The sequence below is a fragment of the Lampris incognitus genome, chromosome 17, assembly GCF_029633865.1.
Source record: "Lampris incognitus isolate fLamInc1 chromosome 17, fLamInc1.hap2, whole genome shotgun sequence".
NCBI classification, from domain to species: domain Eukaryota; kingdom Metazoa; phylum Chordata; class Actinopteri; order Lampriformes; family Lampridae; genus Lampris; species Lampris incognitus.
The window spans coordinates 37,740,369-37,762,617 of NC_079227.1; the positions used below are offsets into that span (position 1 = coordinate 37,740,369).

General features: G+C 44.2%; 1 protein-coding gene across 1 annotated transcript in view; it reads left to right on the forward strand.

Moving 5' to 3' along the window:
- The window catches only part of ccdc186 (coiled-coil domain-containing protein 186), a 70,749-nt gene that overhangs the window by 25,990 nt on the left and 22,510 nt on the right, over nt 1–22,249 (forward strand). The window contains exons 10-14 of the mRNA XM_056297306.1: nt 832–974; nt 2,651–2,906; nt 3,320–3,509; nt 7,701–7,781; nt 8,442–8,670. Coding sequence (XP_056153281.1) covers nt 832–974; nt 2,651–2,906; nt 3,320–3,509; nt 7,701–7,781; nt 8,442–8,670 — 899 coding nt within the window. The remainder of the gene's footprint in view (nt 1–831; nt 975–2,650; nt 2,907–3,319; nt 3,510–7,700; nt 7,782–8,441; nt 8,671–22,249) is intronic.

The following is a 22,249-nucleotide window of genomic DNA, read 5'->3' on the forward strand; positions in this document are numbered from 1 at the left end:
GGTGGATTGCTCCCTCTGGGTTGGGGATGAGTTGTTGCCTCAAGGAGTTCAAGTATCTCGGGTCTTGTTCACGGGCGAGGGTAGGATGGAGTGGGAGATTGACAGGCGGATTGGTGCAGCATCAGCAGTAATGCGGACGTTGTACCGGACCGTTGTGGTGAAGAGGGAGCTGAGCTGGAAGGAAAAGCTCTCAATTTACCAGTCAGTCTTCGTTCCAACCCTCATCTATGGTCATGAGCTTTGGGTAGTGACCGAAAGGGTGAGCTCGTGGATAAAAGTGGCTGAAGTGAGTTTCCTCCGTAGGGTGTCTGGGCTCAGCCTTAGAGATAGGGTGAGGAGCTCGGCCATCCAGAGGGAGCTCGGAGTAGAGCCGCTGCTCCTTCGTGTCGAAAGGAGCCAGTTGAGGCAGTTCGGGCATCTGATTAGGATGCCTCCTGGATGCCTTCCTTTGGCGGTTTTGCAGGCACGTCCAACTGGGAGGAGACCCCAGGGTAGAACCGGAACTCACTGGAGGGACTACATGTCCAATCTGGCTTCGGAACACCTTGGGATCCCCCAGGAGGAGCTGGAGGGTGTTGCTGGGGAGAGGGACGTCTGGAGCGCCCTACTTAGCTTGCTGCCACAGCGATCCGACCCCGGAGAAGCAGCTGATGATGAGATGAGACTTGAGTTTAGGGTTAAGCTTAGAATTAGGGTTAGGTTAGGTTTAGAGATTCAGGAATCAGTATAGTCAGTGATGGTTCTCACAACTATGGGAGAGCAATTGTGTGTATGTGCATGTCCATGAGAAATCAGCTAACCTTAATACGAATCTGTGTGTTTACTCTGCAGTTAAAGTGTCTGGAGGATGAGCGTCCACGCTGGGAAGATGAGCTGACCAAGTACAGGGAGATCATTAACAGGCAGAAGGCTGAGATCGGCCAACAGAGAGACAAGCTGGGGGAGATCACTACAATGCAAGAGCAGCATATGTGGTGCGTACACACACCATCTCTGTTCTTGACAGAACAGAACTTTTAGTATATGCTCAGTGTAAAAGGCAACGCTACTAATGGTTTACTCACGTTATCCTTTTGCAAGAATAGCACCTAAAGCACAAAAACACAAACCTAATAGAGATAGTTCAACGCCAAAATGAAAACGTTTTCATGCTCTCCCTCATGTCGGTAGAAGCCCATAGTAGTTAGTGTTTCCATACAACCGTGAAGGACCTAGCCACCACACAATGTTAGAGCAGTTTATATCCAAACAATTGCAGTGGATGTTGGCCAGTCCATTAGAGTTTCAAAAATGGTAAACAATGACTGTAAAAGCACTCCAAGTACCTCTTTCTAGCACAATCCAAGTCATCTGAAGCCACATGATAGCGCTTGTGAGTGGAGAAGACTGACGTTTAAACCGTTGTTTACTGCACATCATCCCTACCTCCAATACCTTCAAAATGTTCATGCTTTTGCATGAGGTTTTTCCCACGTAAGGTTTAGGTGTGCAGAAGCGTGTACAGTGCATTATTTTCTCCATTTCTGATGGAGGAAATGATGCAAAATCTTAGGGCTTACAGTTTTAATTAAAACCTAGACCACTTTTGTGAGTTTTCTTACATCTCCAGCTTAAAAAACATGTGAAGTTTAAAAACATGGCAGGCTGGTGTTGGTACTCTGTGATGTTAGCATAACAGGATAAACACAGCAGCAGAGGATAACAATAACTGGCTCTGTTGGGTGTTCCAGAGAACCAGCATTGACAGTACTGTTGACAACTGTTAGTGCTGGTTCTGTCTGACTGTCTGCAGTGCTGATAGGTGAGCTGTTACACCTACCTGGAGATATCAGTAAACTCACTAAAATGATCTAGGGCGGCAAGGTGGCGCAGTGGTTAGCGCTGTCGCCTCACAGCGAGAAGGTCCTGGGTTCGAGCCCCGGGGTAGTCCAACCTTGGGGGCCGTCCCGGGTCGCCCTCTGTGTGGAGTTTGCATGTTCTCCCCGTGTCTGCGTGGGTTTCCTCCGGGTGCTCCGGTTTCCTCCCACAGTCCAAAGACATGCATGTCAGGTGAATCGGCCATACTAAATTGTCCCTAGGTGTGTGTGTGTGCGCGCGTGGGCAGGCGGGCCCTGTGATGGTCTGGCGGCCTGTCCCGGGTGTCTCCCCGGCTGCCGCCCAATGACTGCTGGGATAGGCTCCAGCGACCCTGAGAGCAGGATAAGCAGTTTTGGTAATGGATGGATCTAGGGTTTAGTTATCCTTTAAGCGCACAGAAGCATAAAGTGCTGTTCAGAATGGTTGCATTTTGGCCACAGACACTAAAAAAATATTGAGCTCATATAGTAGTAGTAGTAGATATGACATTGAAATGACTTAATAAAATGTGAGAAACTGACACTTTAATTGCTATCTTTGAAATCAATCAAATATTTTATATGTAAATCAGATTGTCTTCAACCTGGAGCATAACCCTTTAATGTTATTGTACATTGATATATTAATCTATTTAACAGCCTGCCATATGTAGTTTCACATCCCAATGGCATGCCTGCCACATACACAAGGTGAAAGTTAGTGATTAATAGCCAGTGATTTTTGCTTCCTTTTTATGGCTAGCCCATCAAATGTTATGTAAAAGGTAAACCTGAGCCATATACTCTCCATTTAGTGACGAGCGGGAGATGGCGTCTCTACATGAAGAAGTGGAAGGCCTGACCAGCCAAGTGGCTGACCTCCAGCATGACGTGCAGGGCAGTAGGGAGCGTGAGGCCGAGCTACTAGGCTTCACTGAGAAACTGAGCAGCAAAAATGCCCAGCTCCAGTCAGAGAGCAACGGATTACAGGCCAAGCTGGACATGCTCACCAGCAGCTCCACAGAGCTCCAAGCAAGGCTGGAGGAGGCCCGCAGGCACCTCGATGACAAGGTGAGAGGCGGGGGGAATTTACAGTGCACATAAGGTACTGCAGACTGTGCCTTGTTCTGCCATGCTTAAACAGGAAGTCATTACTAATAAGAGATAATCTCCTGACTATTGAAACTGAGGTCTCATTTTGCAAATTAGCGTCTACCTCCAATCTTGCTTCAGTTTGTTAGGTCAGCCTGAAAAATATTCTGTCCGACTGTATTTACTACCGTAACTTAATTCCTTCTGATCTTTTGACCTGACACAAAATGTTCATAATGGTTGAGATTTTAGAAAAAATCCCACCAAAATTACCACAATAATAACAATTTTTGCAAAAACCTATAATGACAAAAGTACTTTAAGAAAATAATCCAAAATTCTTTTTGAGAATAAATAACTGTGCTGTGTCCTTAAATTTATCCTGCCTGCAGTCACAGCAGCTGAAGCAGAGGGAGGTGCTGAGGCAGCAGGAGGTGGAGGGCCTGCAGAAGGAGCGAGCAGCACTGCAGACAGAAGTGACCAACCTCAACACCCGGGTGGAGGAACTGAGGGATGAGCTCGTGACCCAGAAGAGAAAGCAGACTGCCAACATCAAGGATCTGACAAAACAGTTAACACAAGGTTAGGAGTCCAGCTGTATGTTATGTATTCGTGTTTAGAAATCATTTTGGTAATGCTCTGCCATTAATTCACCTGACATTTTTAAGGCGTAAGTGTGACATCCACATAGTCTAGTCATACCCGGGCCCATACAGGTCAAAACGAAAGATTGCCTGCATGCCATAATCATTTTGGTGCCCTGTTTAATATTCACAATCAGAACCATGTTTATTGGCCATGTTGGTTTGCACATACCTGGAATTTGACTCCAGTTTTGCGGCTCTCTCAATGTATAACAATACGACAACGCAACAAAAGTCCTGAATGGAGTGCAGGTGGGCACCAATGATTTTCTCTGCAGTTCTAACTGTCCGTTGTAGTCTGTCCCTGTCCTGTTTGGTGGTCGATCCAAACCAGACAGTGACGGATGTGCAGAGGACAGACTGGGTTATTGCCGTGTAGAACTGAATCAACAGTTCCTGAGGCAGGTTGAACTTTCTGAGCTGGCGGAGAAAGTACATCTTCTGCTGGGCCTCTTATATGATTGTGTCTATGTTGGATGCCCACCTTAGGTCCTGGAAGATCGTGGAGCCCAAATATCTGTAGGTTTTCACCGCAGACACCCGCTGTTGAGTATGGTGGGGGGAGTGTTGAGGGACTCCTCCTGAAGTCCACGATCATCTCCATATTTTTAAGTGTATTCAGCTCCAGGTTGTTATTGCCGCACTAGAGGGCCAGCTGTTCAACCTCCCATCTATATGCAGACTCGTCACCATCCCAGATAAGGCCAATGATGGTTTTGTCATCTGCAAACTTCAGGAGTTTAACAGACGGGTCACCTGAGGTGCAGTCTTTGAGTAGAGGGGAGAGCACACATCCCTGGGGGCACCAATGCTAATTGTCTGAGTGCTGGATGTGATTTTCCCCAGCCTCACCAGCTGCCTCCTGTCTGTCAGGAAGTTTTTAATCCACTGGCAGATGGGGACTGGTACAGTGAGCTGGGTGAGTTTGGTGTGGAGGATATCTGGGATATCTTTTAATGCAGGATGCCAGGGTTTAGAAACATAACCTGTTTGTGCCCATGAGTGGGGTCATGTCACATTCAGATTGAGAGATGGACGTTTGCAGAAAAGACGGCATGGGCAGGAGCAATTCACTGGCCAGAGAACAGACAGGTGCAACACTAAGGATGCTATTGCAAACATGTTGGGCTTGTTTTTAATGAACTGCTCTCAGTTCCATTCTCTGGCCATTCAGCGCAACCACAAGCTATGCATCTTGGGATTGTTATCTCAGATGGAGATTTTTATTTTGACAGTGTTAGCATACCATACAGGCAAAGCACGCTTGTCATTGTGAAATGGGTTTTGCCACGACAATGAGACTCAGTTGCCATGTAGGCTTTTTAAGGCTTTATTCAGGAAGGCTGGGTTCTTCTCCTCAGCAATTTTATTGCCTTAAATCTATACAACTGAACGAACCAATGAATAGGCTTGGATTTGAAGCTGTCTGTCTGTGATTGTAAGTGTCTCTATGTATTCACATGGGAAGCAACAATTCCTACCAGCGTTCCCCCCTGGACTTGGACCTTCAGTGCAGTGGGTGGTGTGTTTAGATTTTATTGATGATAAACTCTTATAATTACATAAATCAGTATGTTAGTATGTTATTAATAATTGCCAATACGGAGATAAACGCTCAGTCCAGCTCCATTTACAAAACTCATGTTCATAGCATAGAGCTCATTTTTATTTTTGTTCTATTGCGTCAGTTTTGGACACGTGAAAAAGTGCAAAGGTGTTTAAGCATACAGATGATGCTAACAGTTTGTCAAGATCTTCAGGACGGCCATCAGCCATTCCTTTTCTTCACTTTGGTTCTACGGCAGCGGAAAAAACAGCTGAAGGAGCCGTGAACCGTTCCCCTGGTGTGTGGAAAATACTATTCTTGCGCTCCCATCTTCTGTGTAGACGAGCGAAAGGGGACAGGGCTGACGGCTGCAAAGCGCACTGTAGCATGGTGAGCAAAGCGAGCCAAAGCACGGCACTGCAACAAAATAGATTTGAATTAAATCTCAATATCCAATTTGTTTATTTATTTATTTATTTTGCTGCATATTCAAAGCCAACAGCGTGGCAGGCCACCACATTATAGTCCGTGTATGGGGAGGCATTGCATATGTGCATGCATGACTGAGCAGCTGACTGCTAGACAAGCTTTTGAAGGTACAGTCTTTCATTTAGGTCCAAACAAACGGGTCACCCTGCTACCAAAAAACAAAACACGGGACTGGAACCTGCTGTCACGTCCATGTTTACTGACAGGTCTGTTAATGCAAGGACTAAACATTAAACAACAACTCAATATGACTGTCTAACGTTTTCTGATGTAAAAAAAATTTTTACATCAATAATGGTGATAAATATGGAAGTAAAACAGAATCATATTTAAATTATGATCATTTGAGAAAGACACAAAATGCTTATTTTGCATTTTTAACCTAAACTCTTCAATATGGCGACAGGCATGGGTGCAAGTCCATGAATACTGGGATGCTGTCCAGCGCTTTACCTGTGCCCCCATCCGTAGGGTCAGTGGTTGTGTCAGGAAGGACATCCAACGTAACATTTTGCCAAATCATGCGGATTGACAAGACCATACAAGATTGGCCAAGGCCCGGGTTAACAACGTCCGCCATCGCTGCTGAGCCCTCATAGGGTACCTATGGAAACTATCAAATCCGCTGTGGTGACCCCTGGGAAAGAGGGAACAAGCCGGAAGAAGAAGAAGAACCTAAACTCTTCAGTCATATACTATGTAAATATACTTCAAAAATTAATCACAGATTGGGCCTTTAAAACTGCTACGAAGAGTTTTTCCACAGTCTCACCTTAACATTGATGCCTCTCAATGATTGTCATGATCAAACGACACAACCAGCAAGAAGATTACATAGTTCTCTGAGATTACATGGTTCTCTGAGTCCAGTTCCCCACAAAATCTTTACAAGACTAGGTCAAAACCTAGTAAGGTCAGTGTTGAAAATTGTGGCCAGTTTGTGTTTATGCATGCTCAATAATCCAGGTAAGACAACCACAGGAAGTTGAATCAGTTCATGTGGACACAAGGTTTACTGGGGGAAACGTTTCATCATCGTCTAAGTGACCTCTTCAGTCTCAGCTGACTGCAGGTGGCGTAACGACTGAGAACGATCGGTTCATATGCAAATTGCCGTGAACATTAAGTAGAGTTTCAATGGCAGTGTGTACCATTCACGGAGGATTTGGGAATGGTTGCAATCACAACATTGTAAGATGAGACATCGGCAGTCCTCTGGGAAACAGGGACCAAGCTGAAAGAAGAAGAAGAAGTATGCATATTACCTCATTTAAATACGTGCAAATAGCACCAGAGCACCGAGACGCTATTTGCTTGGCAGTGCAGTTGGGGGTTGTATTTCAGCCTTTGTGGGTGCTTTGAGAATTACACGGTTTCTTTTTGTCTTGTTTGTGCAGGTTTAGCGGCTGCAAAAACCACACAATCCTTTTGTGAATTTGCCAGTGAGAGATTTGTCAGGGTGGTTGTTAGTTGGTGTTTTTTTGACTGTGTGCTCTCCCTCATGCCTCTCGGCACTCAGCCGAGCAGTCGTGTTTCTTCAGTGACGTTGTTGGTCAGCTGATCCAGCGGCCCAGTCATGTCAAACTTGATCAGTCAGTCAGTCAGTGAGGGACACGTAAAGTGAAAAAAGATAAGTTGTGCGCTACAGGTGTTTCCAAGTGCACTGTAAAAAAACAATGCACAGTGTTGGCCAATGCATGTCACGGTTGGCGTCAGTACAACAAGAAGCTGAAGACAATTCTTGTTCTAATTCTTCACTTATTTTTTTCCTTGAAATTGTCTCATTTTTGTAGGTCCAGTTACCAAGAAAAATTCCTTATGTGCAGTCCTCAGTGTTAACAAAAACTGAACAATAAACTGAATATACAAAATTTCAGTGTGATGTTATTAGTTGCTGAATGTAGCTAATAACTTCATTTATATCTAGTTATGAGTTTTCTCTTGTCGGTAATTATTTTATCAGTTAAGGTGTCACATTTTTTTAGATACCCTTCTTCTGGTGTGGGTTGAATACATTTTTTTCAAGGGACAAGTAAAGACTTTCACTGTCTGCAGCTGCATTTTTTTTCCCACACTCCCTCTCTCTTGTCGCAGCTCGTAAGAAACTGGAGCAGGTCGAGAATGGAGGATGTGATCGGGAGGTCAGCAGCATGGGTAGTCGCTCCAGCTCCTCAGGTACTCAGCCCATCTCAGTAAGCCAAGTTTGCTAAAAAAAGCACCGCTTCTTAATGGTTTTCATTGAAATGAACAAGCTCACATTTTCACACACATTGAAAGTTAGGCTCTGCTCTTGTCATTCCCCGACGATATTCTTTATTTTTTTGTGTGCGCAATTACACAAACAAAATGAAATCCATGTACTCTTGAAAATATGTACCACATTTTGGACAGATTGAAACATTATTTCATATTGTTTCTACATGTCATGTAAAATGAATAAATAATTTATTATTATTCAATTTATTATTATTATTATTTAATGATAATATTCAATTCTCAGTTTATTGTTAAATTCAATTTATTATCCATTTATTATTTAATAATAACCATAATTACATTTATTATTCAATTTATTACTAATTCTAAAATTATTATTATTAATAATAATAATCAAGTTATTATTATTTATTGTTCATTTTTAATAAATTTCAATTCAATTTATTATTCAAATTTATCTCAATTGTTATCATTATTATTATTATTATTATTCATGCATTTTAAATCCAGGGAGTTTCTGTTAATGTGTTTTTGACAAACCATACCTTGTCTGAAGTGCATCAAAGGCACATGGCTAAAAATAACTTGACCTTCATTTTCATTCTGTCCATTCCTCAGGGTCATTAAACGCACGCCACGGTGGGGTAAGTGGTATTGAGGAGCGCTCACCGGAGAGCCAGTCCAGTCCCTCTGTGGTTGTCATGGACAGCTTCCCAGAAGTGGACAAAGCTGTGCTAGTGGAGCGCATCGTCCGGCTGCAGAAGGCCCTGGCCCGCAAGCAGGAGAAAATCGAGTTCATGGAGGACCATATCAAGCAGTTGGTAGAGGAGATCCGCAAGAAGACCAAGTGAGTGGCACTGATGGGTGTAGCGAGGAGGATGACACTGGTGTTTTGCTTCTTTTTTTGTCCTTTGTATTTTACTGACAAAGGCAGTCAGTCTTCCGCTGTATTTTGGGGAATTAGGAAATGTGCTGTTGATGCAGTGGATGGTGACACACTCTTATCAATACAAGCTGATGGATAGCAGAAATAAGAGCCGCTGACATTCCGCTTGAAACAAGTGCCTGAGGAAGGTCGATGCATTTTCTCACTGCAACAAAAAAACAGCCAAGGCAGGCAGAGATAATGACTATGGAACAAAATGCTAATAGTTTGCCGATGTAGTGAGACTGATGAATGTGCATAGATGCACCGTCTAATGCTGTAGCATGCTAATGGGTAACAGGCTCTCTGCTAAGTCTCAGATCCTGAGCATTTCCTCCATACTGGCTGTCGGTTGCATTTATGTCAGACCGTTGTCACCATGCAGCTCATGTCTTTAATTCTTTGGATAGTCCTCGAAGTGGTACTGGATGACTGGTTCTCGTGGGATATTTTAAGTCAGACACGGATCTCTTTGGTTTGTGTTTGTCTAGTCAGACTCATTCAGACAAAAGTAGCTGATGCTAAATAGAAACAGACACACTCACATTTACACATGTCAGTATGTATCCAGTGTTTATGCACAAACCATGATGTGGTTGAGTCTGTGCCCGTGTAGGACTTTATTTTCTGCAGTAACGGAGAAATGTTTCTAGCTTTTTTGTTTGGCTGCGGCGAGATGGGAATGAAAGGGAAAAAAATTCTTCCTTACAGTGTTTTCATTCTAAATCTGCATCACTTCCTTTCTTCCCCTCTTTCTAATATTGGAGCTCCTGGAACTGGAATTGTGCCATGAGGGGTGTAGCCTCCCATTGGCATCATTTTATTTAGGAAGAGTGCTGTATCGTCTTTCCACAACAGGAAGCCACTTAAAAGAAAACACTTTTTTGTCATTAGGTGACTTAGATTTTCTCTGTATTGTCTTTCGGCGTTGCTCATTGGTCACCGAAGCCAAGATTATGAAGCAGTACTGTCAACCTGTTCCCAACTTGGGACAACTGTTCTCATGAGACGCTGTGGATAAAAGCGTCTGCCAAATGAGTTAATGTTGATTTAAAATGTAAATGTAGGGGTGTCCGGGTGGCATGGTGGTCTATTCCGCTGCCTACCAACACACAGTGATCGGTGGTTCGAATCCCTGTGTAACCTCCGGCTTGGTTGGGTGTCCCTACAGACACAATTGACCGTGTCTGCGGGTGGGAAGCCGGATGTGGGTGTGTGTCCTGGTCGCTGCACTAGTGCCTCCTCTGGTCGGTCGGGGCGCCTGTTTTGGGGGGGGGGGGTAGCGTGATCCTCCCACGCGCTACGTCCTCCTGGTGAAACTCCTCACTCTCAGGTGAAAAGAAGCAGCTGGCAACTCCACATGTATCGGAGGAGACATATGGTAGTCTGCAGCCCTCCCCGGATCAGCAGAGGAGGTGGAGCAGCAGAGGGGGTGGAGCAGTGACCAGGACGGCTCAGAAGAGTGGGGTAATTGGCCGAATTCGATTGAGAGAAAAAGAGGGGAAAAAATTATTTAAAAAAAAATATATATAAATGTAACTGCTGCACTTGCTGGAGAGCAACAGAGTTCTGCTGCTGACTCACCAACACTGCAGTCTGTGAAACAGTTGTGAGACAGTTTCAGCAAACTGTGCTTCATAGTGGCAAAAGAACATTCATGACACGTTGTATGTTAAACTTATAGGTGGCAATAGTGCAGTTATTATTGTTACAGAACTCATCAAATACTTAGACTTCAACACTGTCATGCTCACAAGAGCATAAATGATGGAGCAGGTCCCGGTGCTTCACTATCATGTTATCATCCTGCAGAGGGACTCAAGAAAAAAGAAAAACACTGAAAAGCAGCACACCAAGAATGTTTTAAGATAGAAAAATGTATGATGGGAGGCTAAGATGCACTAATACCACTCCATCAATGTTGATTATAATGTCTTTTTTTAGCGGGGGGGGGGGTTCCCCCTTTTTCTCCCTAACTTTATCTGGCCAATTACCCCACTCCTCCGAGCCGTCCCGGTCGCTGCTCCACCCCGTCTGCCGATCCGGGGAGGGCTGCAGACTACCACATGCCTCCTCCTCCTCATGCCTGGGTATGTGTCCTGGTCGCTGCACTAGCGCCTCCTCTGGTCAGTCGGGGCACCTGTTCAGGGGGGAGGGGGAACTGGGGGGAATAGCGTGACCCTCCCACACGCTACGCCCGCCTGGTGAAACTCCTCACTGTCAGGTGAGAAGAAGCGGCTGGTGACTCCACATGTATGGGAGGAGGCATGTGGTAGTCTGCAGCCCTCCCTGGATCGGCAGAGGGGGTGGAGCAATGACCGGGACGGCTCGGAAGAGTGGGGTAATTGGCCAACTAAGATTGGGGAGAAAAAGGGGGGAAAAAATCCAAAAAGAAAAATATATGTGGGTATGCAGCTTGCATCTCACTGAGACTGATGATGATGATGATGATGATGATGATGATGATGATGATGATCGGGACATGCAAACACTCATGTTTGGTGGAAAGGAGAAGATCCTGAAGCCAGATGCTGTTCCCTTTGGGGTTTTTTCGGCTGCTGGCGGTTCTTCTGTGATGGTAGGGAAGTGAAGTTGACCAGAGGGCAGTTCTTGTTGATTGCATAAATAAAATTAATACTTTTAAACATTCACAAAATTCAGTCTTGGGGATTCTTTCCTGATTTTTATGTGTAGCATTGTTATTCACATTTTTTAGACAATGTGGTCTATACAGCCCATCAAAGGTAGCAGCAAACCAGGAAGTAGAAGTTGCAGTTTATTAGTTTATTATTCATGCATTGTCCACTAGTGATGTCACCGGCGACACTTTTCCACACAAGTTGAGCAGCGTTTCAGACAGACTGAGGGTGTTCAGTACCATGCCTGCTGATGGAGTGTTGTCCATAACACATATATGTAGACATAATGTTAACAATAGTGATCCCCCCCCCTTTAGGTTAACGGGTAATTAAATAGGACTGTTCATTTTGAGCTATTCCATCAAATGACATGATCTCGGTTTTCTTCATGGCAGAGGTCTGCAGGCGGTAAATCATTTCCTCTAAACACATCCCTTCATGTGAGATTTGTTAGATTTGGGTTTTGCGGCTGTTCTACAATGACATTTTGCCTCATGTAAAAAAAAAAAAAGTTAAGTCAGTATTGATGTTTTAAAGTTAAAATTATTAGATTTAATATATTTTTTTGTGCAAGATTGATTTTCTTTACATCGATGAAAATATCCAAGGTCCTCATGTCGTCCCAGGCCTTGCACACAAACTGTTCCTCCCGTCATCCTTTTCAGTTCAGACGTTTCATCTCTTGTTCCAGGGAGATAAAGGTTTGTCAGTGCTATCTGAAGTGAGGTCAGTCTGGAGGAAAGTATGAGTAAAGCCTCCTACAGACTGTGTGATTTGGGCCATCTCAGATGAAAGACGAGATGGCCCACATGTGGCGTCTCATCTTTGCCCAAATGTGGCATCTCATCCCAAATGTGGCGTCTCATCAGCGACAGAAGATATCACCAAATGTGGCGATCTCTTCGGTCGTCGCTCCGAAACGGTGGTCTTATGTCACACTGTGAGACAGGTTCAAAGACGGCCGCTATTACGGCCTTGCGACCGAAGATAACCTGGGACAAAAGTCTGGCAGTGTCGGACATGTCGGACGACCATCCCACAATGTGACTGCTGCTACGACCTACATCTACTGACCAACCAATAGAAATGCATCCATCCATTATCCAAACCACTTATCCTGCTCTCAGGGTCGCCGGGATGCTGGAGCCTATCCCAGCAGTCATTGGGCGGCAGGCGGGGAGACACCCTGGACAGGCCGCCAGGCCATCACACACACACACATACACACACACATTCACACCTAGGGACGATCCGGGACGACTATAGTAATACCATTACTATTACAATTATTCCTAGTACTATTATTACTGTATTTGAAGACTTTTAAAGGACATTGCAGCAGGAAATTACGCACTAAGCAATGCGACGCAGAATCTTTGCTGGCTCTTAACACAAACAGACTGTTTGCATCTGTGACCCAAATGCACCGGATTCAACAAAATGACTTGCTGCAAATATCGAAAGGACTGGATTCCTGCTTGGCGTCATGTTGCTCTACCGGCGGCGTAGATTGATGACGCGCGCCGATGCGGCACGCACGCTGATGATATTTTTATGGACTTGCGTCATAGCCTGCGATTCAGTAGTGTTATCGTACCGTCTACATACATCACACTTGATGTCGTACCGAACTTTATTGGATCCATATCTCACAGTGTGGCTTGTATAGGATTGCTAAAATCTGTAGGAGGTAGGAGGCTTTAGTGTGAACGTCTCATGATCAAGTCCCATCTATACTAATAACCATGAGGTAAATGAGAAGTTAAACGATGTGCAAGCCATAAAGATCGTCTCATTGACAGATTGACTTTATCATTTGGCCAGGAGAGGCAGTGCACAGATACCGACGGGTGTAATATGTCAAAGCCATTTCTGCATTCCTTTTTTCAAACGAAAGTTCATGAGATATCTGTAAATCAGAAAGAAATACTGCTCATATATACATTACATGTACACATATTACATATACATTATATAATAACATATAACTATAGATTCTAATAAATACAAAATTATATATAAATACTACTTTCGGCTGCTCCCGTTCGGGGTCGGGATCATCCGTTTCCATCTCTTCCTGTCCTCTGCATCTTCCTCTGTCACACCAGCCACCTGCATGTCCTCCCTCACCACATCCATAAACCTCCTCTTTGGCCTTCCTCTTCTCCTCTTCCCTGGCAGCTCCATATTCAGCATCCTTCTCCCAGTATACCCAGCATCTCTCCTCCACACATGTCCAAACCATCTCAATCTTGCCTCTCTTGCTTTGTCTCCAAACCGTCCAACCTGAGCTGTCCCTCTAATATACTCGTTCCTAATCCTGTCCTTCTTCATCCCTCCCAACAAAAATCTTATCATCTTCAACTCTGCCACCTCCAGCTCCACTTCCTGTCTCTTCATCAGTGCCACTATCTCCAAACCATACAACATATCTGGTCTCACTACCATCTTGTAAACCTTCCCTTTAACTCTTGCTGGTACTCTTCTGTCACACATCATTCCTGACACTCTTCTCCACCCACTGCACCCTCTTCTTCACCTCTCTTCTGCACTCCCCATTACTTCGGACAGTTGACCCCAAGTATTTAAACTCATACACCTTCGTCACCTCTACTCCTTGCATCCTCACCATTCCACTGTCCTCCCTCTCATTCACACATAGGTATTCTGTCTTGCTCCTACTGACTTTCATTCCTCTTCTCTCCAGTGCATACCTCCACCTCTCCAGGCTCTCCTCCACCTGCACCCTACTCTCGCTACAGATCACAATGTCATCTGCAAACATCATAGTCCACGGAGACTCTTGCCTGATCTTGTCCGTCAACCTGTCCATCACCATTGCAAACATTATATTATATGACTACATGAAGAAATGATCATGTACAAATACATTGCAGTTTATGAAAGTATTGGTCCAGCTGTGCAGTTAAAGGGGCATGCTTTGATATCGCCAGTGAAAAATGACATTGGTTCAGCCACTCAGATACTCCCAAGTTAGAAGAGAAGAAAGAAAGACATTTTATTGTGTCATTGTGTCCTCTGCATGTAACCCATCCTATTGTATAGGAGCAGTGGGCAGCTGCAGTGCCAGGGACCAACTCCAGTTCTTCTTTCCATTGCCTTGCTCAGGGGCACAGATAGGAGTATTAACCCTAACATGCATGTCTTTTTGATGGAGGGAGGAACCCGGAGCACCCGGAGGAAACCCGCGCCCAAGTTGTACAATCCTTTGATCACTGAAAGATATGCAAATTGATCCTGACATATTCCACTATTCCACCCGACTCCATGTAGTCCCCCTCTCCTTCCCCACATCTCACTTGTTTCCCCGCTATACACTTGGATTGAGTCCATTAGCCTCAACCTAAATTCATGACTTAGAAATTGAGGACGAATCCCACGGTTCCAGGGCTTAAATTAGCTCTGTTAAAGCTCGACTAAACGGGGGGTGTTACAACATCCAGAATGTAGATGTGAATGTCCTTCTTCTCTGTCCTTGCCCTTCTGGGATGACACGGTGAACAGTAGAGGACTAGCCATGAGAATGAAAGGGGTGACTGCCAAAAGAAAAGACACTGTATTATATAGAAAAGTTGTCTTTGGGGGAGTGCTCCAAACTTTTTTTTTTTTTTTTGACAATAGCATTCAGTTTTAAATGAGTGACAAAGGCACATTAATCATAGAATACCTAAACGTTCAATAACTACATGCCTTGGTGGGGACATTAGTGCTTGTTTGGGTGCAGTTTTTATGTGGGTGTAACTCTTTCACAGTACAGAGTTCTGAGCTGTGTAGTGATCTTTAAAACTGTATCAATTGAACGTAAAGAATGTATACATTTATTGTATATTATTAAAATAATCAACATTTATACACAATTTTACTTCAAGCCCGGTGGCCTGTCCAGGGTGTCTCCCCGCATGCCGCCCAATGACTGCTGGGATAGGCTCCAGCATCCCCGTGACCCTGAGAACAGGATAAGCGGTTTGGATGGATGGATGGATTTAAAGTAACATGAACTTCCCTTGGCTGGCCAAGTTGTTAGTGGAGTTGTCCTCCAACCAGAGGGCTCACACTCAGGCCGAAATTTGGTGGGGCTGGGAATTGTCAGATACCACCTGATTTGATGTCACAATATGTAGTGCCAATTCTACATTTAGCCTATAGGTGAAAGAGCTTAAAAGGGGGGGGAAGTGAGTTCTACCTACCTTTATGTTACCTGCAGGATTATTCATTGTTTCAGTGACTATTGGGCGGCACGGTGGCACAGTGGTTAGCACGGTCGCCTCACAGCAAGAAGGTCCTGGGTTCGAGCCCCGGGGTAGTCCAACCTTGGGGGTCGTCCCGGGTCGTCCTCTGTGTGGAGTTTGCATGTTCTCCCCGTGTCTGCGTGGGTTTCCTCCGGGGGCTCCGGTTTCCTCCCACAGTCCAAAGACATGTAGGTCAGGTGGATCGGCCGTACTAAATTGTCCCTGTGTGGGTGGGTGGGTGTGTGTGTGTGTGTGTTGGGGGGGCCTGTGATGGCCTGGCGGCCTGTCCAGGGTGTCTCCCCACCTGCCGCCCAATGACTGCTGGGATAGGCTCCTGCATCCCCACGACCCTGAGAGCAGGATAAGCGGTTTGGATAATGGATGGATGGATAAATATTGCAATTTGATATCATGATTTTTTTTCCCCAAGAGTCCATCCTATTATCTACAGTAAAATGTGAAAACTGCAATATTCCAAAGAAAATGTTTAACAAACTAGAGGAGTGCACTCACCAGACAGCAGATCTCCACCAGGCGTACGTATCGCCCCTTCACTGGTGTTTGGACTTGGCGACAAACCACTCCTTTTTTCGCCTACCGGGAGAAGGGAAATACACACACACACATATGTGCGGACAGAAAAAAAAACAGTTTTTCCTGGCATTATAAGACTTTTGCACAGTGCCCAGGTCGATTGAACGGGAAATATGGAGAAAAAAAAGTTAATATGCAGCGCTCAAGCTAAAAATTCTTCCTAATAAAAACATTTTGCCTGTCAGTCTGTGGATGTGCAGCCTCCTAGGTGGACCCATGCGCAAATGCGACCAAGTCTGACCTGAAATGACAGATATCAGGCTATCATCATTTCAAAGCACTTATTAAAAGACCTCAGATGTGTTTAACCGTCGTGATTTTCATGATGTAAAACGAATCAAGGCTCTACTGACTGACTTTCATTCATTCTAACTTCAGGAGTTTAAACCATCCGTCAAACTCCTGAAGTTTGCGTAGAACACAACCATCATTGGCTTTATCCAGGATGGTGATGAGTCTGCATATAGACAGGAGGTTGATCAGCTGGCCCTCTCTACGGTGAAAACCTACGGATTTCTGGGTTCCACGACCTCTCAGGACCTAAGGTGGGCATCAAACATAGACACAATCATCAAAAAGGCCCAGCAGAGGATGTACTTTCTCCGCCAGCTCAGGAAGTTCAACCTGCCACAGGAACTGCTGATTCGGTTCTTCACTGCAATAATCCAGTCTGTCCCCTGCACTTCCATCAGTCGGGTTTGGTTCTGCCACCAAACAGGACAGGACAGACTACAACGGACAGAGAACATGATTGATGCCAACCTGCCCTCCATTCAGGACTTATACACCTCCAGAGTAAGAACACGGGCAGGCAACATCACTGCAGACCCATCACACCCTGGTCGCAACCTGTTCCAACTCCTCCCCTCTGGTAGGCGCTACAGAGCACTGTACCCCAAAACAACCAGATATAAAAACAGTTTCTTTCTGCGGGATGTCATTCAAATGAACACTCGACACTGTCAATAAATCCAACCAAGTTGTATATACAGTACTGTACGTGTTGTATATACTGTACTGTACATATTGTATATACTGTACTGTACATGTTGTATACTTTACTGTACATTGTGCGTATACTGGAACGCTCTGTCATGTCCATCTACCTCAGGCATGTGTGTAAGTAACCTGCTAACATCTATTTCAGCATCTCTGATATATTCTCTGCACCGCTGCACCTTATCGCCTCTTATTTCACCTGTATATACATGTATGTAGTCAATCTTTGTGTATATATGTGAAGATTGATGTGTTGTAGTGTTGTTATTCTATGTTAAGTACTCTGAGAGAGCAACGAAACCAGAGTCATATTCCATCTATGTGCAAACCTACATGGCCAATAACCATGATTCTGATTCTGATCCTAAAGCAATAAAACAACAGTAAGAAAAGAGTTCAAATGTGTTCAGCCGTTGCAGTTTTCGTGATATAAAAGGAATCAAGGCGGGTGGCTGTACTGCCGACTGACTTTTCATAAAACGACAATAAGAAAACAGCTCAAACATGGGAAATGGTTTGTCTTATCTACTGAGATGATTTCCAGCTGAGACTGATTTTGAAGTTGTACTTTTATAGCAGAGTTTTAACATTGGCGACTATGGGACTTCCGTATGGCGTTGAGGTGAATAAGGTGGATTATTTTTGGTTCACCAGGGTTCCTCCAGTTCTCCTGTGCTGAGCTCAGCAGTGAATGGTTTGCTGGCTTGCGAAATACAATCGACTTCTCGTTTACTTTAAAGACTAATATCCAAATACATAATGTTAGGGTTAATACTCCTGCCTGTACCCCTGAGCAAGGCAATGGAAAGAAGAACTGGAGTTGGTCCCTGGGCACTGCACCACAGCTGTTCCATCAGCAAGCACTGGCTAGTGAAGTAGTGGACTTGTCTCGTGTCATTGTTTGTTAATTCGATTCGCACAAAAGGACTCCAGCACCACTTGTTTACATCTTTTTAGATGAGCTTGATGCCGCATGTGTCGACTTGATTGTCTTGATTAGCAGTTCGTTTGATAAAAAAAGCAACTGCTGTGCTGTCGATGTAGACTTGAGCTCGTCAACTTTCTCTGAACGAAGCATGCTCTTCAGCGGGTAGGTGTCTGTGAACTTGGGGTGGATGGTGTTGTGGTGCCGCTCCACGTTACCCCTTTTTTTCACGAGCGCTACAGCCTGGTGACAAATCAGGCGAATCGTTTTGTCGTTTGAGTGTAGACCATAATATATAGATGTGACCAACAGTCTCTACCTTTCAACCCTGTGTCTCCCCTCTTGTAATCTTTTTACTGTGTCTAGCAACCAAGCTTTTTGGTGTGAGTCTGACAACGGATATCTAAGGGCTATTTTTACTCGATATTGCCTCATTGCTTCTCTGTGCTTGTCTTGCTGCCGAAGCTGTTCACACACTAGTCCTCACTTTACAAGATGAGGGAGGACATAGACACCAATCCAAAGATGACTCATTCTCTAGCATATGTCAGATCTGTTCATCTCATCATTAGACACTGCTCCCTGCATGCCTATCACCACCCAGCTACACGTTTAATTTTTGTCACTTTTTTGTTTTTACTAAACACCGTCGCAATGGAGCTGGGGTCCCAATGTGGACCCATTCAACATTAATTAAGAGGTAAGTCTCATTGTGTGTCTTTGTGGGTGTAACTTGTGATGATGGATGCTTTATATTGCATTCCTTTTTTATTTTTCCATCATAGATTTAGTAGTTTTGTTTTTTGGTTGCCAAAGCATAAAATGTAGGAGTCGTTAAACTGCACTGTAGATTTAGCTGTATGTCGTGCATCAGTAGTGGTTTGACTGCAGTAAAAATGAGAGGAGAATCTGCTGCAATAATGCATGGCATGATTGCTTTGCCTAACAGAGGACATTGTATTTACTGAGGTCATCTGCATGTGAAATCAGAGCACCTCTAGACACCTCTTAAAGACCCCGTCCAACGGTTGTCCCACTTGCTGTTGAAGACTGCTGATTCTCATTGGCGTGTAAATAATAGAAATTGAAAATATTGTGCAGAGCATAAGCAAAAGTAGATTTTTGTGTAGTGGTGATTGTAACATCAGTTCCAGTGATTAAATTTAGGGTTAAAATTGGAAGTTAAGTTCAGGTTAAGTTTAGTCATTAGTGCGGCTGCTGTACAATGGTTCATGTGGTTTCTGAGAGAATGTCTATGGAAACTTGCTCCTCAGCCTTGAGGTTGGAACAAGTAAGAATATTCACACCTCAAGTGCCTGGTGATGTCTTTATGCATGCTCAATAATCCAGGTAAGGAAATCACGGAAAGTTGAATCAGTTCATCAGGAGACGGTGGTTATTGAGAGAAACGTTTCATCACTCATCCAAGTGACTTCTTCAGTCTCAAGTTTATAAGGGTGGGGATACCTGCAGTCAGATGAGACTGAAGAAGTCACTTTAGATGAGTGATGAAACATTTCTGTCAGTTGTGTCCAGATGAACTGATTCAACTTTCTATGATTTCCTTCCCTGGGTTATTGAGCATTTATAGACATTTTTACATCATTTACTGTTATGCTCAGAATCAGGAAAATCAGTAGTTTCTACCAAAATAATGCATTTTGTGCAAAATGTAAATTTTTAGTGCATGTATCTTTGTGTTTCGTCTAGTTGTAACACTGTCTCAGAATGCGTATTACTTAATTTTCGCTGGTCGGGGTCTTTGAAATCCAGTTTTTCCATTGAACATCTTCTCAACAATAAGATGCCTACCCAAGAGTAAAAAGCAGTCAACCACTAACACTGGCTTCCCTGGAGACCCTTAGCAATTTTAGTTGCTTGCCTTAATTGTGTTTTCTGGCATTAGAAACTGGTGGCTTGAAGAACTGGGCAGCTAATTTTACTTTTACTGGTCATGTGTGAAATAGTCTATGCTAGTTGCCTTGGGCTTTTGCATGTTGATTATTTTGATTTTCTATGATGCTGAAAGTTGACACATGATATATTACATCAACTGTGACAGTGTCAATTTGGGAAAAAAAAATCTCAAACTGGATGCATGTTACAACAATGTTAGTATTTCATGACAAATTTTGTAATGAGCCCTCATGGGAAAGTCAGTTACATGACGTACTTTAATTTTTTACTTTATATTTTTATTCAGATTTTGCGATAGTTACAGGTCATTACAAATATAACCCCACCCACCCCCCTCCCACAATCTGTAACAGCAACAACATAAAATTTACAATACAATAAGACAACAACACAACAACAGTACATTGACAGTATGAGAGACAAATAAGTAAAATAAAATTGGCAAGTTGGCAAATTGCTTGGACTGCACATTGTCAGTGTATAGTCAGCAACAGTAAGATGACTCCGGTATCTAAGAACACTTCAAATTATGGCCCCTCATCCATAGGAAGCCTCCGCAGGGTATTAAAGAATAATATAAAGGGTTGGCATTTTGTGGTGAATTTATCATTTGATCCCATCTCATCTCATCTCATCTCATCATCATCTGCTTCTCCGGGGTAGGGTCGCGGTGGCAGCAAGCTAAGTAGGGCACTCCAGACGTCCCTCTCCCCAGCAACGCCCTCCAGCTCCTCCTGGGGGATCCCAAGATGTTCCCAGGCCAGATTGGACATGTAGTCACTCCAGCAAGTTCTCGGTCTACCCCGGGGTCTCCTCCCAGTTGGGCGTGGCCGGAAGACCTCCAAAGGAAAGAGCCCAGGAGGTGTCCTAATCAGATACCTGAACCACCCCAACTGGCTCCTTTCGACACGAAGGCACATCGGCTCTACTCCAAGCTCCCTCCGGATGTCCGAGCTCCTCACCCTATCTCTAAGGCTGAGGCCAGACACCCTACGCTCGTGACTAAGATCCCAAGATACTTGAACTCCTTCATTTGAGGGAACAATTCATCCCCAACCCAGAGGGAGCAATCAACAATTTTCCGTTAGAGAAATTTGAATCCCTCAAAGAGTATTTAATTTTCTCCAACTTAAGAAAGAAAATCACATCTTTAAGCCAAGAGGAGGGCGGGGGGGGCAGTGCAAACTTCCAGTTAAGAAGAATTCTGCGACGGGTTAACAGGGTTGTGAAAGTGACAGTGTCAGCTTGTTTAGGATTTAATGAGAGCAAATCCATCGGAATGCCGAAGATGGCTATTAAGGGGCATGGTTGCAGGTCAATTTCAAGGACATCAGAAAGACTTTTAAAGATTGAATGCCAATAGGGTTGCAAATTGGGGCAGTGAACAAACATGAGAGAGGTCACGTGGGGAGGCATGACACCTGCCACAATTGTCATTTACATTCGGATATATTTTGGATAGTCTGGATTTGTAGAAGTGTACTCTGCGCATAACTTTGAATTGTATAAGCCCAAGACTGGTACGGGAGGTGGTAGTTTGCACCCTATCAATCGCCTCATCCCACCATTCTTCATCCAATTCAACCCCCATTTCTTGTGCCTAGGCAGTCTTTGTCTTGTTCAAAGAACACATATCCAATGACATAACTGAATAGATGTTGGAAATAGCTGTCCTCAGTTGGGGGAGTAAAATTCTAAGCTCATCCCAGGGTTGTTTGGGAGGGAGAGCAGGAAAATTAGGAAAACAGGAGGAGACATAGTGCCTAACCGGGAAATAACAGAAAAGATGAGATGGGGGTAGGGAGAACTTAAAGGCTAGGGTGGGGAATCTAGCAGAAGTGGCATTTACACACTTTTTGATTTATCTCAATACTCATATCTGCTGTGTAAATGCATGGAAAATTAGTAGTCTAACCTTAGCTAAAGTTAGTCTGTCTTTCTAACTGCCATAGCCCAAAGAGAAAACAGTAGTCCACCCTTATCTGCGGGGGATATGTTCCAAGACCCCAACGGATGCCTGAAACCGCGGATAGTACCGAACCCTATATATACAGTACTAAGTGACTCACGGGCAGGTAGTGTATAAAACGTGGATACGCTGGACAAAGGGATGAATCACATCCCGGGCGGGATGGCACAAGATTTTGTCACACTACTCAGAACGGCGCGCAATTTAA